This window comes from Falco naumanni, chromosome W (genome assembly GCF_017639655.2).
Source record: "Falco naumanni isolate bFalNau1 chromosome W, bFalNau1.pat, whole genome shotgun sequence".
Classification (NCBI taxonomy): Eukaryota; Metazoa; Chordata; class Aves; order Falconiformes; family Falconidae; genus Falco; species Falco naumanni.
The window spans coordinates 29,465,538-29,483,313 of record NC_054079.1 but is presented as its reverse complement, the minus strand read 5'-3'; the positions used below and the strand labels follow the sequence as shown (position 1 = coordinate 29,483,313).

The window sequence follows — 17,776 nt, the reverse complement described above, 5'->3', positions numbered from 1 at the left end:
TGCCAATGATACTGCCAAGGGGAAACCTACCTGGAAAGTGTCAAGTGTGGCTATGTGACTGGGGGAAATGGACAAGGACAGGGGGGGCTCGTTAATGTTCTTCTTGATCTTACGGGTGAGGGGAAAGAGCTTGAGGATGAGTGGATGGATCCTGCAGGTCAACAATTGGGGGTGTGACTGGTGCTGGCAGCAAGGTTTTCAGTTTTTACAGAATCACAGAATGGTTGAGGTTGGAAGGGACTTCTGGAGGTCATCTTGTCCAACCCCCTGCTCAAGCAGAGCCACCTAGAGCCAGTTTCCCAGGAATATGTCCAGATGGCTTTTGAATATCTCTATGGAGGGAGACTCCACAATCTCTCTGGGCAACCTGCTCCAGTGCTCAGTTACCCTCATAGTAAAAGAGCCTTATGGCCAGATGGAACCTCCTGTATTTCTTTTTGTGCCCGTTGCCTCTTGTCCTGTCACTAGGTACCAATGAAAAGAGCCTGACTCCATCCTCTATGCACCTTCCCTTCAGGTATTTATATACATTGAGAAGATTCCCACCCCACCCCACCCCAAGCTTTCTCTTCCTTAGGCTAAAGAGTCCTAGCTCTCTCAGCCTTTCTTCATAGGAGACATGCTCCATTCCCTTAATCATCTTCATGTCCCATCATTGGACTCTTTCCAGTATGTCGATGTCTCTCTTGTACCGGGGAGCCCAGAAGTGGACACAGGACTCCAGGTACACAGTACTCAACTGGTGCTGAATAAAGGGGAAGGATCACCTACCTGGACCTACTGGTAATACTTTGCCTAATGCATCCCAGGATACCGTTAGCCCTCTTTGTGGCAAGGGCACATTTCTGTCTCATGTTCAACCTGGTGTCCACCAGGACCCCCAGGTCCTTTTCTGCAAAGCTGCTTTCCAGATGGGTGGCCCCCCTGGCATGTACCAGTGCATGGGGTTGTTCCTCCCCAAGGGCAGGACTTGGCACTTCCCCTCGTTGAACTGCGTGAGGTTCCTCTCAGCCCATTTCTCCATCTTGTCAAGGTCCCTCTGGATGGCAGCACAGCCCTGCGATGTATCAGCCTCTATTCCCAGTTCTGTGTCATCAGCCAACTTGCTGAGGGTACGCTCTGCCCCATCATCCAGATCACTAATGAAGACATTGAACAGTACTGGACCCGGTATTGATCACTGGGGTACACTGCTATTTACTGTCCTCCAACTAGACTTTCTGCCACTATGACCATGGGATCCTCTTTGAGGATGGAGGACTGCTAGGGAGAGACCGAATCCACATGACCAAGTGGGGCACAAACAGCTTTGCCAACCTGGCAAGGAGAGCTTTACACTAGGAATGATGTGGAAGGGATGACCAACAGTCAAGTGAGGAAGTCATAGATAGTCACTGGATAGGCAAGCAAAGGATGTGGGGTAAGCAAGAGGGACCTCATAATCAACAAAACAGGGTTGAAAGTGGACCACTTCAAGCATATGCACATAACTAAGGAAGTGTCAGGAGATCAGCATTATGGGAAAGCTTTCATGCCCTTTTGGGGAAATTGGTACGACTGGATGCCTCTCCAAAGTGCCTGCACACTTATGCATGCAACGTGGGGGAAAATAGGAGGAATTAGATGTCTCTGATCACTTGCAGGGCTATGACCTCAGGGATCACAGAGATATTGTGGAATGGCTCATACAAGTTGATGCTGCAATGGATGGATGCAGAATCTTTAGGGAAAACAAGCCAAGAAAGTGCTCTATATGAAAGAGGATCTGGAATGCATGGAGATTTGTCTAGGGATGGATGATAAGCCAGTTGAGAGCTTAAGGGTCTGGATTTGATGACATAGCAGCGTGGGTGATGATGTGGGTATCTGATACAGACTGCCTGATCGGGAGGAAGTAGATGAAGTCTTGTGGTGGGTTGACCGTGGCTGGCTGCCAGGTGCCCGCCAAGCTGCTCTATCACTTCTCAACAGAATGGGGGAGAAAAATGTGATGAAAAGCTCATGGGTCGAGATAAGGATAGGGACATCATTCAGCATTTATTGTCACAGGCAAAACAGACTTGGCTTGGGGGAGATTAGTTTATTGCCAATTAAACAGAGTAGGATAATGAGGAATAGGAACAAATCTAAAAACACCATCTCCCCACCCCTCCCTTTTTCCCAGGCGCAACTTTGCTCCCAACTCTTCTACCTCCTCCCTCTGAGAGGTGCATGGGGATGGGGAAATGGGGGTTGCGGTCAGTTCATAATGTTTTGTCTCTGCCTTCTCCTTCTTCCTCATGCTCTTTCCCCTGCTCCAGTGTGGGGTCCCTCCCACGGGAGACAGTCCTTCATGACCTTCATGCTTCACCATGGTCTTCACCACGGGCTGCAGGGGAATCTCTGCTCTGGCACCTGGAGCACCTCCTCCCCCTCTTTCTTCACTGACCTTGGTGTCTGCAGAGTTGTTTCTCTCACGTATTCTCACTCCTTTCTCCCAGCTGCTGTTGTGCAGCAGACTTTACCCTTTCTTAAATATGTTATCACAGAGGTGCTACCACTGTCTCTGATTGGCTCAGACTTTGGCCAGCAGCGGGTCCATCTTGGAGCCAGCTGAAACTGTCTCCTTCTGACATGGGTACAGTTTCTGGTGTCCTCTCATAGAAGCTGTCCCTGCACCCCCCACCTCTACCAATACCTTGCCATGTAAAACCAATACAGGTTGTCTTCAGGCAACTGGAATAAGCCTCATGTTCGCAGGCTCTGGTTCTCATGAGAGACTTGAACAACCCCAATATCTGCTAGAGGGACAACAAAGCGGGGCACAAGCAACCCAGGAGAACAGTTAAGCAATGCAACTGGTTGTCCAGAGAAGTTTGTGTAGTTTCCATCCTTAGATCTTTTCAAGACCTGAGTGGGTAAATCCCTGAGCAAACTGGTCTGAATTCAGCATTGACCATGCTTTGAGCAGGAGGTTGGACTAGAGACCTCCTGAGGTTCCTTCCAAGCTGAATTAGTCTTTGATTCTATATTATGTAACAATTATTTAGTTTCTGATTTAACAAACAGAACTGGCCACTTCACCTAAGACCCTTTAAAAAAACCTTATGATCAGCAGTGAAAATTCTTTTTGGCATTCCTACAGGTACATCAGTAATTGCAGCAATTGTTTCCTGTCTCCTGAAAACTTCCATCATTAATTTTCCACCTTCAATTTTTGCCTGAGTGCTTTTGCTTTTAAAGAGCGAAGACCTGCAGGAGATGGCAATTATTGCAATACTGTGGTTTCCTCAAGTAAGCTCAAAGTACCCCAAACCATTGCCAACATGCTGTTTATTTTAGTTCCGAAGAACAAAATGCAATGTGCAGTGTTCAAAGACAGTATCAATAAGCAATATATAAGAATGTGTTTAACTAACAGAAGGTAGGATTGCTCTTACTGCTGTGAAATCTTGGTGGTGAAGAACGAATGCTGCTACGGTAATGAAGAAGAAAAAACTAGAAAAGGGAGATCATATTATCTTTAAATGAGTCGTGTGTCGTCGTCCCGTCTGTCCCGTCCCGTCCCCCCCATCTAAGAAGAAACAGTGCAAGTAAAGACTGGATTTTGTTTATGAGGCAAAACACCATGTTTTGTAGAGTAAGAATGAATGGTTAATGGAAGTCACCTAATGTGAGAAATGCTCTTTTTCAACTTGAGTAATTGATTAATTCTGTAATTAGGAGCTTCCGCTAGCAAAGTTAGCCAATTTACTTATAAAGAAAGAAATATTTTATTTTTCACAGCATCCTTTTCTTCAAATTTGTAGTGATAACTAGTTTATGTAACTGCCCCCAAATGTGGATGCTCATCTGAAATTTAATTTGGATTTATAAAACTTCTTAACTTCTGTATGAGCTCCATGGAACAGGCTTTTTTGTCTTTTTTTTTTTTTTTCCTTCCTTTTTCTTTCTTGAGGTTTCCAGGCAAAGAACAAACACTCTTTTGCACTGTCAATCATCTAACCCACTTATGCTTCTACATAAACATTTTTTGTATGCACTTACTAATTAACTAAGCATTCATTCATGTTAATTTATTACCTTCAGGATAAGAGTCAAAGTATAAGGAATACTGTAAATAATGTGTCAATGATATTTAGTTCTTTAAGGAATTATTATTTTTTTCTGGACAAATGCTATGTAAAACACCTAACATAAGATCTTTTTCACCCCACTGTATTACAGGATGATCTGTTTTAAAAAATATGTGTGGAAAGCAGCAGCTCAGTGTCATCCTGATTTAAAAAAGAAAAAAAAAAGTCTTTAGCTATGAAGAAAGAGGAATTCTAAGTTCTAAATAAATAGTATTCCCTCTTTCTAGCTAAACACTGTATTATTAGAGAAAAGACAGTGGCTCTGGTCTTTTGCTAGAATCATTAGATAATAATCAATGTTACTCCTGACTCAGGTAAAGAGTGTTTGACTTCTTTTTAAACAAAGAATTTGGGCTTTTTCCTACACAGTAGGTTTTCATCCATTTTGTGGCCACTAAAAGCTTTTCACAAAAATTTCAACTGACCAAATTTTACATAGAGCTTGTTTTTCAAAAAGGTTTTTCCTCACTGTTAATTTCTTTTATGGTAATATTTATTAGGAAGTTATGTGACAGAGTAGGTTTTGAGGATTACTCCTCATCCCCCCAATATTGAAAATCAGGAAAAGAAAAAAAAAAGATGAAAGTCATAAAAATAGAATTATCAGTTTACATCCTTACTAAATTAAATACATTTTTCCCATTTGTTTGGCTACCTGCTGTTGGTAACTTTGTGATTATCCAGAGAAAAAGAAAACTGCCTATGGTGGGGTATTTCTACAAAGCAGTACTGGCAGATATTTTCCTGAGTTGGTTCTTACAGCATAGCTAACAGAGGCAGCTAACATGCAGCACTTTGCTCAGAAGGGGACCAGAAACTTTGCAGAGAACAGCATCCATGTCCTGAGCAACGGTGTTAATGTGTCACAGGGCACCAACTCCAGCCATCAGAGCAACTATCCCTATAATGTCAGAGGCCTCAATCCAGACCGAACTCCCGAGGGAAGATGCAGCTCTCAGAGTACAATGAGTGCCTGGGGTCTCTCACTAAGGCTGGGGCAGAGGGAGACGGTTTCCTTGCCTGCAGGAGGTGTGCAGTGGTACAGTTGGCAGCTGCCAAGGAGGTGCTGGAAGAGGTCAGCAGACTACGTGATATCAGAGACAGTGAGAAAGAGATCAACCGGATCTTTTTCAAGACCCTGTAGCCTGAACCCTCAGCTGCATTGAAGGAGGATCAGGTGGCCTGTGCTTATTGGGTTAGGAAATGGTGAAGGCTGGAAGCTTGTGGCTTCTGGCAACAGGAAGAAGGCTCCTGCTCCACCTGCATATCTCCAACTAAAGAACAGGTTCAGTACCCTCACAGCAGATGAGGGTCTGGGAACTCTGTCCAATGAAGCATTCGAGCTAACTAAGTCTGAGCCATGCAGCAGCACCAGAAGGAAGTGGCAAGTGACAATAGTGGGAGATACCATGCTGTAGGGGACGGGGGCCCACATCTGCTGACCTGACCTGATGTGTTGGGAGGTTTACTGCTTGCTGGGGGTTGGAGACGGGATGCTGTGGAGATACTGCCAAGGTTTGTTCATCCCTCAGACTATTGCTACTTGCGAATCTTCACATGGGCACCAACGATACTGCCGGAGGAGACCTGGAGCATATCAAGTGTGACTACGTGCATCTGGAGTCAATGGTCAAGGGCATGGGGGTCCAGGTAGTGTTCTCCTTGATCTTTCCAGTGAGAAGCAAGGGCTTGAGGAGGAACGGAAGGATCCTTTGGGTCAACAGTTGGTTGCCCAGCTGGGGATGACAATTGGTATTTGTATTTTACGACCATGGGGACCCTTCTTTAAGGACTGAAGACTGCTAGAGAGAGATGGGATCCACCTGACCAAGTGGGGCAAAACCATCTTTACCAACAGGCTGGCCAGCTTGGTGAAGAGAACTTTAGACTAGAAATGACAGAGGAGGGAGATGACGACCCACAATCAAGCGAGGGAGTGGTGGAATGGGTTGGCAAGCAAAGGGTGCAGGGTGTTATGGAAAAGAGAGAGCTTGTAATCAGCAAAACAGGGCTGAAGGAGAGACACTCTGCTGGACACAATTCTTACAAACAAGGAAGCTTTTCTTACAATTCTTACAAAGTGGTCGGTGACGTGAAGGTTGGGGGGGCAGCCTGGGCTGCATTGACCATGAGATGGTGGAGTTGAGAATACTGAGAGGAGGGAACAAGGCACATGGCAGGATCACAACTCAAAACTTCAGGAGAGCAGACTTTGGCCTGTGCAGGGACCTGCTTGGAAGAATCCCATGGGAGACAGTCCTGGAGAGCAGAGGGGGTCTAGGAGACCTGTTTGATATTCAAGGATCACCTCCTGAAGCTCAAGAATGGTCCATCACAATGAGCAGGAAATCAAGCAAAGGTGGCAGGTCTTCATGGACAAACAAAGAGCTCCCAACTAAACTGAAACACGAAAAGGAAGCATACAGGAGCTGGAAAAAGGGGCAAGTGACCCAGGAGGAATGCAGGGACACTGTCCAAGTGTGCAGAGATGGGGCTAGGAAAGCCAAAGACCACCTGGAGTTGAAATTGGTGAGGGATGTGAAGGTCAACATTAAGGGTTTCTACAGGTACATCAGCAGCAAAATGAAGACCAGAGAAAATGTGGGCCTGCTGCTGAATCAGGTGGGGGACCTGATGGAATACTGAGGTACTGAATGCCACCTTCACCTCAGTCTTTACTGGTAAGGATTGCCTTCAGGAATCCCAGGCCTCTGAGACCAGAGGGAAAGTCTGCAGCAAGGAAGAATTCTCTTCAATAGAGGAGGACCCAGTTAGGGAAACATTTAAACAAACCGAAGATGCACAAGTTCATGGGACCTGATGGGATGCACCCATCCCATCAGTGCTAAGGGAGCTGGCTGATGTCATTGCGAGGCCACTCTCAATTATCTTTGAACGGTCATGGTGATCAGGGGAGATTCCTGAGGACTCAAAGAAAGCAAACGACACTCTAGTCTTCAAGAAGGGCAAGGAGGAGGATCTGGGGAACTACAGGATGGTCAGCTTCACCTCTATTCCTGGGAAGATGATGGAGAAAATAGTCCTGGAAGCCATTTCCAAAGAAGGTGCTTGGTAGGAGTCAGCCTGTATTTAGGAGCGGGAGATCATGCCTGACCAATATGATAAGTCTTCTACAATGAGTCAACTAGCTTGGCGGACAAGGGGAGAGCAGCGGATGCTGTTCATCTTGACTTTAGCAAGGCTTTCGACACCGTCTCCCATAACATCCTCATAGACAAGCTGATAAAGTACAGGTTAGATAAGTGGACAGTGAGGTGGACTGAAAACTGGCTGAACTGCCAGGCCCAGACAGTTGTGATCAGAAGCATAAAGTCTAGATGGAGGCCAGCCTCTAGTGGTGTCCCCTGGGGTTGATCCTTGGGCCAATACTGTTTAACAATTTCATTAATGACCTGGACAATGTGACAGAGTGCACCCTCAGCAAGTTTGCCAATGATACAGAACTGGGAGGAGCGGTTGATAGAGCAGATGGCTGTTGTGCCGTTCAGAGGGACCTCAACAGGCTGGAGAAATGGGCAGACAGGAAACTCATGCAGTCCAACAAAGGGAAATGCCAAGTCCTGCCCCTAAGGAGCAATAACACAACGCACCGGTACAGGCTAGGGGCTGACTGGCTGGAAAGCGGCTTTGCAGAGAAGGACATGGGGGTCCTGGTGGACAACAAACTGAACGTGAGCCAGTAACGTGGCCTTGCAGCAAAGGAGGCCAACGGTATCCTGAGCTGCATTAGGAACAGTGTTGACAGGAGGTCAAGGGAGGTGATTGTTCCCCTCTAGTCTCAGCTCGGAGGCCACACCTGGAGTATTGTGTCCAGTTCTGAGATCCTCAGTACAAGAGATGTGGACATACTGGAGTGAGTCCAGCAAAGGGCCACTATGATGATCTAGAGCATTTGACATAGGAGGAGATGCTGAGAGAGCTGGGATTGTTTAGCCTGGAAAAGAGAAAGTTCAGGAGGGATCTTATCAATATGTCTAAATACCTGATGGGAGGATGTATTGAAGATGGAGCCAAACTCTTCTCAGTGGTGCCCAGTGACAGGACAAGAGGGAATGGGCACAAACTGAAACATAGGAAATTCTGTTTAAACTCTAAGAAAAAAACTTTTTTACTCTAAGGGTGGTCAAACACTGGACCAGGTTGCCCAGAGAGGTTGTGGAGTCCCCATCCTTGAAGATATTCAAAACCTGACTGGACGGTGTTCTGAGCAACTTGCTCTGGTTGATCTCGCTTTGAGCGAGGGTTGGGAGGGGGTTTGGACTAGACAGTCTCCAGAGATCTCTTCCAACCTCAACTACTCTACTATTTTATGGTTCTGTGATTACACTTGAAGTCACCACGACAGGTGTCATTTACAGTATCAAAAGTAGCTTTGCTAGCTACAAGGATAGCTGAGGTTCTATGTCTTAAAATATTAATCCAGCTTTATAAAGTGATTATTATTTGGTCCACGGAAAGGATATAAAACTTAGTATTTACAAGAATTATACTGAATTGTAAATAGGAAATTTCTTTTTAATATTTAACATGACATACAAAACATACAGTAAATGTTTTAGGAAGGAATTTAAATTACAGGCACCACTTCCAGGAAGATCAACCTGAACTTTGCAACTGATAAGTTGTTAAACCAGGGGCGATCCCAGACACCAAACTGGGAGGGATGTGGGAATTAATAGAACTATGCAAACCAATGAAGGGACTTGCAGGGGGAAGGGGAAGCAGGGAGAAGCCAAGAGGGAGCATAGACAGAAAGGGGATAAAACAGGCCTGTCACAGGTAAAATGGGGCCAGTCAGTCCGGTTGTCTGGCTGAGCCCTATGCCTGATCACTGCAGTCTGTCCTATTTTCTTACATTTTCTTTTTAAATCATTTCTTAATTATCTCTCTGCTTAATCTCACACTCTGTCCCCTGTGTATGTGTGCTGCAAGGAACAGGTGCCAGCTGCTGGTGAGACCTGTGTGTGTGTGAGTGAAATTCAGTGCCCAGCTGCTGGAGTCAGACTGGGGGGGGTGTAGGCACCCTGGGGCCTCTGGTGTCAGCTACGGGAGTGAGTGCAGGTCCTAGCATCAGTAGTTGGAGGGGCCATAGCTCTCTAGATCATCATCATATGGTTTGGGTTGGAAGTGACCTTTAAAGGTCCAACCCCCTCTGCCATGGGCAGGGACACCTTTCACTAGATCAGGTTGCTCCTAATGCACCCCAGGATGCAGTTTGCTCTCTTGGCTGCCAGGGCACACTCCTGACTCATATTGAGCCTGTTGTCAACCAGCACCCCCAGATCCCTTTCCGCAGGGCTGCTCTCCAGCCACTCCTCTCCCAATTTATACTCGTGCCCGGCTTTACTCCATCTTAGGTGCAGAATCTGGCATTTGGACTTGTTAAATTTCAGCCCATTAATCATAGCCCAATGCTCCAATCTATCTAAATCCCTCTGCAAGGCCTCTTGTCCTGCAAGAGAGTCAACAGCACCTCCCAGTTTGGTATCATCAGCAAACTTGCTAATGGTGCATTCAATTCCTGCTTCCAGATCATTGATAAAAATATTGAACACAATTGGCCCTAGAATTGAACCCTGAGGAACACCACTGGTGACCGGTTGCCAGCCAGATGTAGCCCCATTCACTACAATTCTCTGAGCCTTGCTGTTCAGGCGGTTCTTCACCCAGCGCACCATGTACCTGCTCATCTCACAGTTGGACAGCTTGTCCAGAAGGATGCTATGAGGGACAGTATCCAGAAAGACTACATCCACTGCCTTCCCTTCATCCACTAGGTGGGTGACCTTACCATAGAAGGATATCAAATTAGTTAGACAAGACTTTCCCTTTGTAAACCCACATTGACTGTGCCCGATGATTGCATTATTCCTTAAATGCCTTTCAATAGTACCCAGTATGATCTTCATAATTTTCCCAGGAACTGAGGCTAGACTAACGGGTCTGTAGTTCCCTGGGTCTTCCCTCATGCCCTTCTTGTAAATTGGAATAACGTTGGCTAGCTTCCAGTCAGCGGGGACCTCCCCAGACTCCCAAGACCTTTGGTAGATGATTGAGAAGGGTACTGCCGTAACATCCGCTAGCTCCTTCAGAACTCTGGGGTGAATCCCATCAGGCCCCATGGACTTGTGTACATTCAGATGATACAGCTGGTCCCTTACAGTTTCAGTGTCCACAAATGGAAAGTCACTGTTCCCATGCTCATGGTCCTCCGACTCCGGGGACTGGGCAGCCCGAAGTCTCTCAGTATTATTAAAGACTGAGGCAAAAAAAGCATTGAATGCCTCTGCTTTTTCTGCATCGCTATTAGTCAGGTGACCATCTTCAACAGGTATCGGTCCAATGTTTACTTTAGACCTCCTCTTGCCGTTAATGTACTTTAAAAAGCCCTTGTTTGTCACAACACTGCCCAGTTTCAACTCTAATTGAGCTTTGGCCTTTTGTGTCTTCTCCCTGCATATATGAACCACAGCTCTGTACTCTTCCTGTGAAGCCCGACCTCGCTTCCAGAGATCATGCAATTTCTTTTTCCTCTTGAGCTCCACGAGGAGTTCCCTGTTCAGCCAAGCTGGTCTTCTGCCCTGCTTGCTTGACTTTTGACACACTGGAATTGCCTTCTCCTGTGCTTCTAAAAGGTGGTTCTTAAAGACTGACCAGCACTCATGGACTCCTAAGCCCTCAAAAGCAGATTCCTAGGGGACACTGCTAAGTAGCTCCCTGAATCACTTAAAGTTTGCTCTCTTGAAGCCCAGCGTAGCAACTCTGCTGACCTTTTTTTCTCACTACACTGAAAATTTTACACTCAACCCTTTTGTGATCACTGTGGCCAAGACAGCCACCTACCATCACATCTCCCACAAGTCCTTCTCTGTTCACAAACAACAACTCCAGGAGGGCATCTTTCCTAGTTGGCTCACAGAGTACTTGTGCCGAGACATTATCTCCCACAAACTTCAAGAATTTCACAGACTGCTCATCTCTAGCAGTATGATATTCCCGGTTGATGTCTGGGAAGTTGAAATCTCCCATAAGAACAAGGGCTACCAATCCAGAGATTTCTCCCGATTGCCTACAGAAGAACTCATCAGTGCTGTCATCCTGGCTGGGCGATCGGTAGTAGATACCCACTGCAACATCTCCTTTGTTTTCCACCCCACCCCCCCACCCACCCCCAATCCTCATCCAGAGGCTCTCTACCACATCACCGCTAACTGTACGGGCTGTGCAATCAAACCTCTCCCTTACATATAGCGCAACACCTCCACCTTGCCTGCCCTGCCTGTCCTTCCTGAACAGCACGTAGTCCTCCATCCCAGCACGCCGATCGTGGGACTCATTCCATCAAGTCTCACTAATAAGAATGATATCATAGTTCTGGGAACTAACCAGCACTACCAGTTCATCCTGTTTCTTTCTCATTGTCCAGGTTTCAGCTGGGATAGGGTTAATTTTCTTCTTAGTAGACGGTGCAGTGATGTGTTTTGGATTTGGTGTGAGAACAGTGCTGATACGAAGCTGATGTTTTTGGTTGTTGCTAGGTAATGTTTATCCTAAGTCAAGGACTTTTCAGGTCCTTGGGCCCTGCCAGCGAGAGGGCTGGAGGGGGACGGGAAATTGGGTGGGGACACAGCCGGGACAGCTGACCTGAACTAGCCAAAGAGGTATTTCATACCATATGACGTCAAGCTGAGTATATAAACTGGGGGAAGAAGGAGGAAGAGGGGGACATCTGGCATTATGGCGTTTGTCTTCCCGAGTAACCGTTACGCGTGATGGAGCCCTGCTTTCCTGGGGATGGCTGAACACCTGCCTGCCGATGGGAAATAGTGAATGAATTCCTTGTTTTGCTTTGCTTGCATGCGTGGCTTTTATTTTACGTATTAAATTGTTCTAATCTCAACCCTTGAGTTTTACATCCCTTTCAGATTCTCCTCCCCATCCCTCTGGGTGAGGGGGAGTGAGCAAGTGGTGGCGTGGTGCTTGATTGCCGGCCGGGGTTAAACCATGAAACTCATACTATGTGCATTGGTGTACAAGCATTTCAGATATGCTCCTGAACCCTAAATATAAATATGAATCTCTCCTCTTTCAGTTTAAAAATGTTGCTCCTTGTCCTGTCACTACAGGCCCTAGTAAAAAGTCTCTCTCTTCCCCCTTTATATATAGTAAGGCTGCAATAAGGTCTCACTGGAGCCTTCTCTTCTCCAGGCTGAATAACCCCAGCTCTCACAGCCTTTCCTCATAGGAGAGGTGTTCCAGCCCTCTGATCATTATCGTGGACCTCCTCTGGACCCGCTCTAACAGAACTGGATGCCCCAGAGCTGGATGCAGTACTCCAGGTGGGGTCTCACAAGAGCGGAGTAGAGGGACAGAATTGACCTGCTGGCCATGCTTCCTTTTGTGCAGCCCAGGATGCGATTGGCTTTCTGGGCTGCAAGTGCACATTGCCGGCTCATTGTCCAATTTTTCATCCACCAGTATCCCCAAGTCCTTCTTTGCAGGGCTGCTCTCAGTCCATTCATCCCCAGTCTGTACTGATACTGGGGATTGCCCTGACCCAGGCGCAAGACCTTGGACTTGGCCTTGTTGAACTACATGAGGTTTACATGGGCCCGCTTCTCGAGCTTGCCCAGGTCCCTCTGGATGCCATCCCTTCCCTCTAGCAAATTAACTGCATCCCTCAGCTTGGTGTCATCTGCAAACTTGCTGAGGGTGCACTCAATCCCACCGTCTGTGTTGATGAAGATATGAAATAGTACTGGTCCCAATATGGACCCCTGAGGGACACCACTCGTCACTGGTTTCCACTCGGACACGGAACCATTGACTATAACTCTTTGGACATGGCCATCCAGCCAGTTCCATATCCATCTAACAGTCCATCGATCAAACTCATCTCTCTCCAATTTAGTGGCCAGAATGTTGTGGGGGACCATATCCAAGGCCTTATAGATGTCCAGGTAGATGGCATCCATACCTCTTCCCTTGTCCACCGATGCAGTCACTCGAAGGCCACTAGATTAGTCAGGCATGATTTGCCCTTGGTGAAGCCATGCTGGCTGTCTCTAATCACCTCCCTGTCATCCATATGCCTCAACATATCTTCCAGGAGGATCTGCTCCATGATATTACCAGGCACCACGGTGAGGCCAACTGGCTGGCAGTTCCCAGGGTCCTCCTTTTTACCCTTTTTAAAAATGGGTGCAGTTTCCCTTTTACCAGTCACCGAGGACATAGTCTGACTGCCATGACTTCTCAAATATAATGGAGAATGGCTTAGCAACTGCATCAGCCAATTCCCTCAGGACCCTGGCATGCATCTCATTGAGTCCCATGGACTTGTGTATGCTCAGGTTCCTTAGGTGGTCTTGAACCTGATCTCCTCCTATGATGGGAGGAACTTCATTCTCCCAGTCCCTGTCTAGAGGTTCAGGGGATTGAGAGATGTGAGAAGAGACATTGCCAGTTTCAGGGTGATTGAAGCCCCACAAGAGGATCAGAGCCTGGGAGCGCAATGCTTCCTGTAGTTGGAGTGCTTCATCAACATCCTCCCCTTGATCCGATGGCCTGTAGTGAACACTAACCGTGAGGTTTCCTTTGTTGGCTTTTCCCTTATTTTTACCCATAAGCTCTCAACTTGTTCATCGCTTTTTCTCAAAGACAGATCTGTGCAGTCAATACAATTTTTTACATAAAGGCAATCCCCCCCCCCCTTCCTTTCCTGTGCTTTCTGAACAGTTTATTGCCATCAATTGCAGCGCTCCAGTCGTGCGATTCATCCCACCAAGTTTCAGTGATAGCAAGTATATTATAGCTTTCTAGGTGCACAGCGGCTTCCATCATTTCCTGTTTGTTACCTATGCTGCATGCATTGCTATAGAGGCATTTTAGTGGGCCTATCAACCTTGTCACCTTTTAGAGGAACAGAGCTTATTTCCTTGAGGCATTTCACAGATGTTTCCTTGTTAGTTTCTAATATTTCTTTTAGAATTTATTTTAATATTATATATTATATTTTATAGATATGTAGCTATAATTTCTTTTTAATTTTTATCAAAACATACAAAACGTAATAAATCTATATAATAAATTTATACTGCCTGGAAACCCTATTGAAAATAATTTACTACCAAAAGCAGCCATAAAAAATACCATGCATGAGCAATGATGGATGCTCTAAAATCAACTTTAAAAAGAAATCTCTAATCCTCATAATGGTCAGTTGGCCATAATACTAGAATCAATTGATGAATCTTTCATACTGGAAATAGCAGAACAGAAAGTATAGTAGACTGGTATAATAAACAGGACTTAAAATGTTTGAGTTTTATGTTGGTTTAATAGGTATCAAAACTGATAAAGTTTTAGCAGTCACTGATAATACATAAACATTTAATTATCCAAAAATGAAATGATATAGCATATACCTTTTGATTTTTTAATAACTAGAACTTGTATATATAAAACGTAAACTAAAGCCTACTGAAGTCAGTGAAAAGACTGTCTGAAATTAATAGACTCAGGCTCAGGACCATAGTGCATTCATAGCTGTCAGGTAGACTAGAGCCAGTATGTAAAGGAACCTATTTTAATCTTAAAATTAATAAAAAATTATAATTTGCAGTGGCAAAAGCATATTCCATAGGGAAATATATTCTTAAAACTTCTACAGAGTTTCCTAAGTGCAGTGAAATATCCACTCTCCTTTTCTTTAAATGTAATGCTTACATCAACTCTAGTACACCTTCCTACTCATCAGAATTAAGGAAAGGTGACACACTCTGTTTACATCTTTCCAAATAATTCCCAGAAGTTTCACGAGTCACAAAAAAATAACCACATAATCCAAAACAAACCAAACCAAAACATAGTCTTACAAGATGTTATCTGTGTTTAACTTACTAGGAATAGGTCTAAGGACATCAGGAATGAGAATCTCCACCAAAGCCTGGTACATCACATGGTCACAATTACCCATCCATTTCAGAATAGACTCATTTTTGCACAGAGTAATCAGTTTTCCTTTTGGAAGTCGACTTTCTATTTCACTCAGATTGCTGGTGTGAATAAATGTAACAAATGAAAATGCATTTACATACAGATAAGAAAAGCACAATGGACTTTGAAATCGATTATTTAATAGAAACTTTATAAACGTCTCTGTTACGTTCAATTGAAACTCTTTAACTTCTTCATATGAAACTGGAGCTTCATATGGCCTATAAAGTTCTGCTCCAGCCCATAAATTATGATAAAAATGGTCCTTGCAATTTAAACGAACCGGACAGTATATTGTGAAAAGATACTTTAACTTTAGCCATCTAAACAAAGGAAAAAATAAATGTATACAATCATTTCAAGGCTGCAGTTTGACATATAGCAACAGCCTATATGTCAAATTGCAGACAACACAAATCTAACCTGAAAAAAAATTGATACCAGAAAAGGTTCTTAGCCTATATGTAAAACTAAGATGCTCTTTGATTTGACTCCTGCTGTTATATTATGATGATGAACAGTAAACAAAAAGAGACATTTACTGACCTCAGTTCAATAATAGCTGTGTCATCAGCTGGAGCAGAGGGAGAATAGCGCCAGAAAGTTTGCCATAATTTTTCTATCAGGCTAAACTGAAGATTCACAACAACATCCACTATTGCCTAAGAAAATATAAAACAAGTGCAGATAGTCTTCTATATCATCCCTTCCCCCATACACCCTAACTCCTCCCAAGGCTATAGTTCCACCCCTGGTCATTTTACAGAAAAAATAGTAAAATGTATGCTTATAAATAAACATATAATATCCTTTTTAATAACTTTTTAGCAACAAATTTTCCAACTGTCCATACTAGTGTGGACAGAGAATCAGATCAGGACAAATGCAAATACAAGGAAGCCTCCAGAAAACAGCCTAAGCTCATATATCAGATGAATTCATCTAAACAGAACTTTTAACACTATTACAAACACAAAAGAAACCTGCTATTTCATGAGTTTTGTAACTACATTACATGTCTTAAAGCATGTGGTGAAAATTTATTAAAATGATTACTTCTTATGAAAAAGCCTTTGTCTTTAATTAGGGATTGCTTAACTTGGACAGGGAGCTCAAGGACAACTTTAATGAGCAGGTGGTGTTTGTCCTGAGCCTCCCAAACAAGCAAGGTATGAGTAGGACCATCCAGACAATCAATATTGTGTGCAGCTGTGCTATGACGGTAACTCCACCACGCTTGAGCGTCTGGCCAATGTCCCTGGCATGTGTGAACCTTACGAATCATAAGATTCGTAAAATCTTATTCTTATTAAATTCGCCTAAACTTAAAAGTTTACATACACTAGGTGTGTAAACTATTTTTGTTTTTCACTGAGTATAAAGGCGAGCAGGCTCTGAGACTGGGCCAGAAGCCTCACCTACAGGTGGACACACCATGTAGGAATTTTCCTGGTTACTGGGAGACTCCTGGCGCTGGCTGCAATGGGGCTTCCCAGCTGAAGTGTGGGCCTGGACGATGTTAAGGTGGTAATTGGTGATGTATCCTTTTCTTAGTCTCTGTAATGCTTTGCAGTAATGATTTGATGCTTTGCTCCTATTGCTCTTTTATCATATTGTGCATAATAACTAGTACTGTTTCCTTTTATGATATTGCATGCTATTTTCCTTTATTACAGTGCAATATACTAAACTGCATTTATTCTTGTATTTGATTTGGAATTCATTTTTCCTTGGTATCCAGTCAATCAGCAAAACACCTTCAACAATATTTTTTAAAACGTTATTCAATATGAAATGTGGCCTTACATTCTTAAACAACCTGCTTCTTTAAAACTTGAAGGAAAGAGTTAGTTTGGTTTTAATATAAACATTAGAAATAATAATTTAATCTGATTTCAACTCCTATAAACAAAAGCAAAACTCTCTATATATTATCTACAGTTCAATTTATCAAAAATTCTCAAAACCTACATATGATTAGATTTCAGTATTGGTATTTTATGATGTTATTTTCTTTCCCTGTAATGAGTGAAATTTCAGAAATTTTTTTGCAAATGTCCTTTCCAATGGAATAAGCAAAATATTTGAGGAGCACATCAGATACAAGTAGGCTGGCTGTAATGTGTTTTGTGTCAGTCATCCTGATTCTCACTAGAAGATGTGTTTTCAAGGAATGATTTATGTGAAGTGCCTCTTTTCTCTTACCTCACAGTGCTCTCGATAAAGACTTTGCAGTGATTTTATGTCCTCAAGGGTAGTACCATCTGGCAGAGAAGATATTTCAACTTCTCCAAACTCTGGAAGTACTCGAGATGCATCTGTTTCCATGACAACATAATAAAGTTATTGTGAATGTTGCCAACTACAGTTCAATTAGAAAACATATAAGGATGATGTAACGTAATAAAGTCTAGAAGGTCATAATGCCCAAAGAGGAATGTCTTTCATATTTAATATATTTTAAAGTTGCAATAAAATTGTGAACAAACCAGCTGGCTATTTTTTTAAGCAAAAGGAAATGTTAAATTTAAATCTCAACAGATAGGAGATAATAATTATTTCACATACATATTGTACCTGTATATAAAAAAAGCTATGACACATTTTCAGAATATGACAGGATGAAACAGAATATTCATGTC

General features: G+C 43.9%; 1 protein-coding gene across 2 annotated transcripts in view; it reads right to left on the bottom strand.

Moving 5' to 3' along the window:
• LOC121080565 (transcription factor RFX3-like) overlaps positions 1 to 17,776 on the bottom strand; it is a 191,419-nt gene that overhangs the window by 13,498 nt on the left and 160,145 nt on the right. For both annotated transcript variants that reach the window (XM_040578658.1, XM_040578659.1), the window contains exons 9-11: positions 17,340 to 17,452; positions 15,681 to 15,796; positions 15,039 to 15,193 (exon numbers count right to left, since the gene is read on the bottom strand). In XM_040578658.1, coding sequence (XP_040434592.1) covers positions 15,039 to 15,193; positions 15,681 to 15,796; positions 17,340 to 17,452 — 384 coding nt within the window. The remainder of the gene's footprint in view (positions 1 to 15,038; positions 15,194 to 15,680; positions 15,797 to 17,339; positions 17,453 to 17,776) is intronic.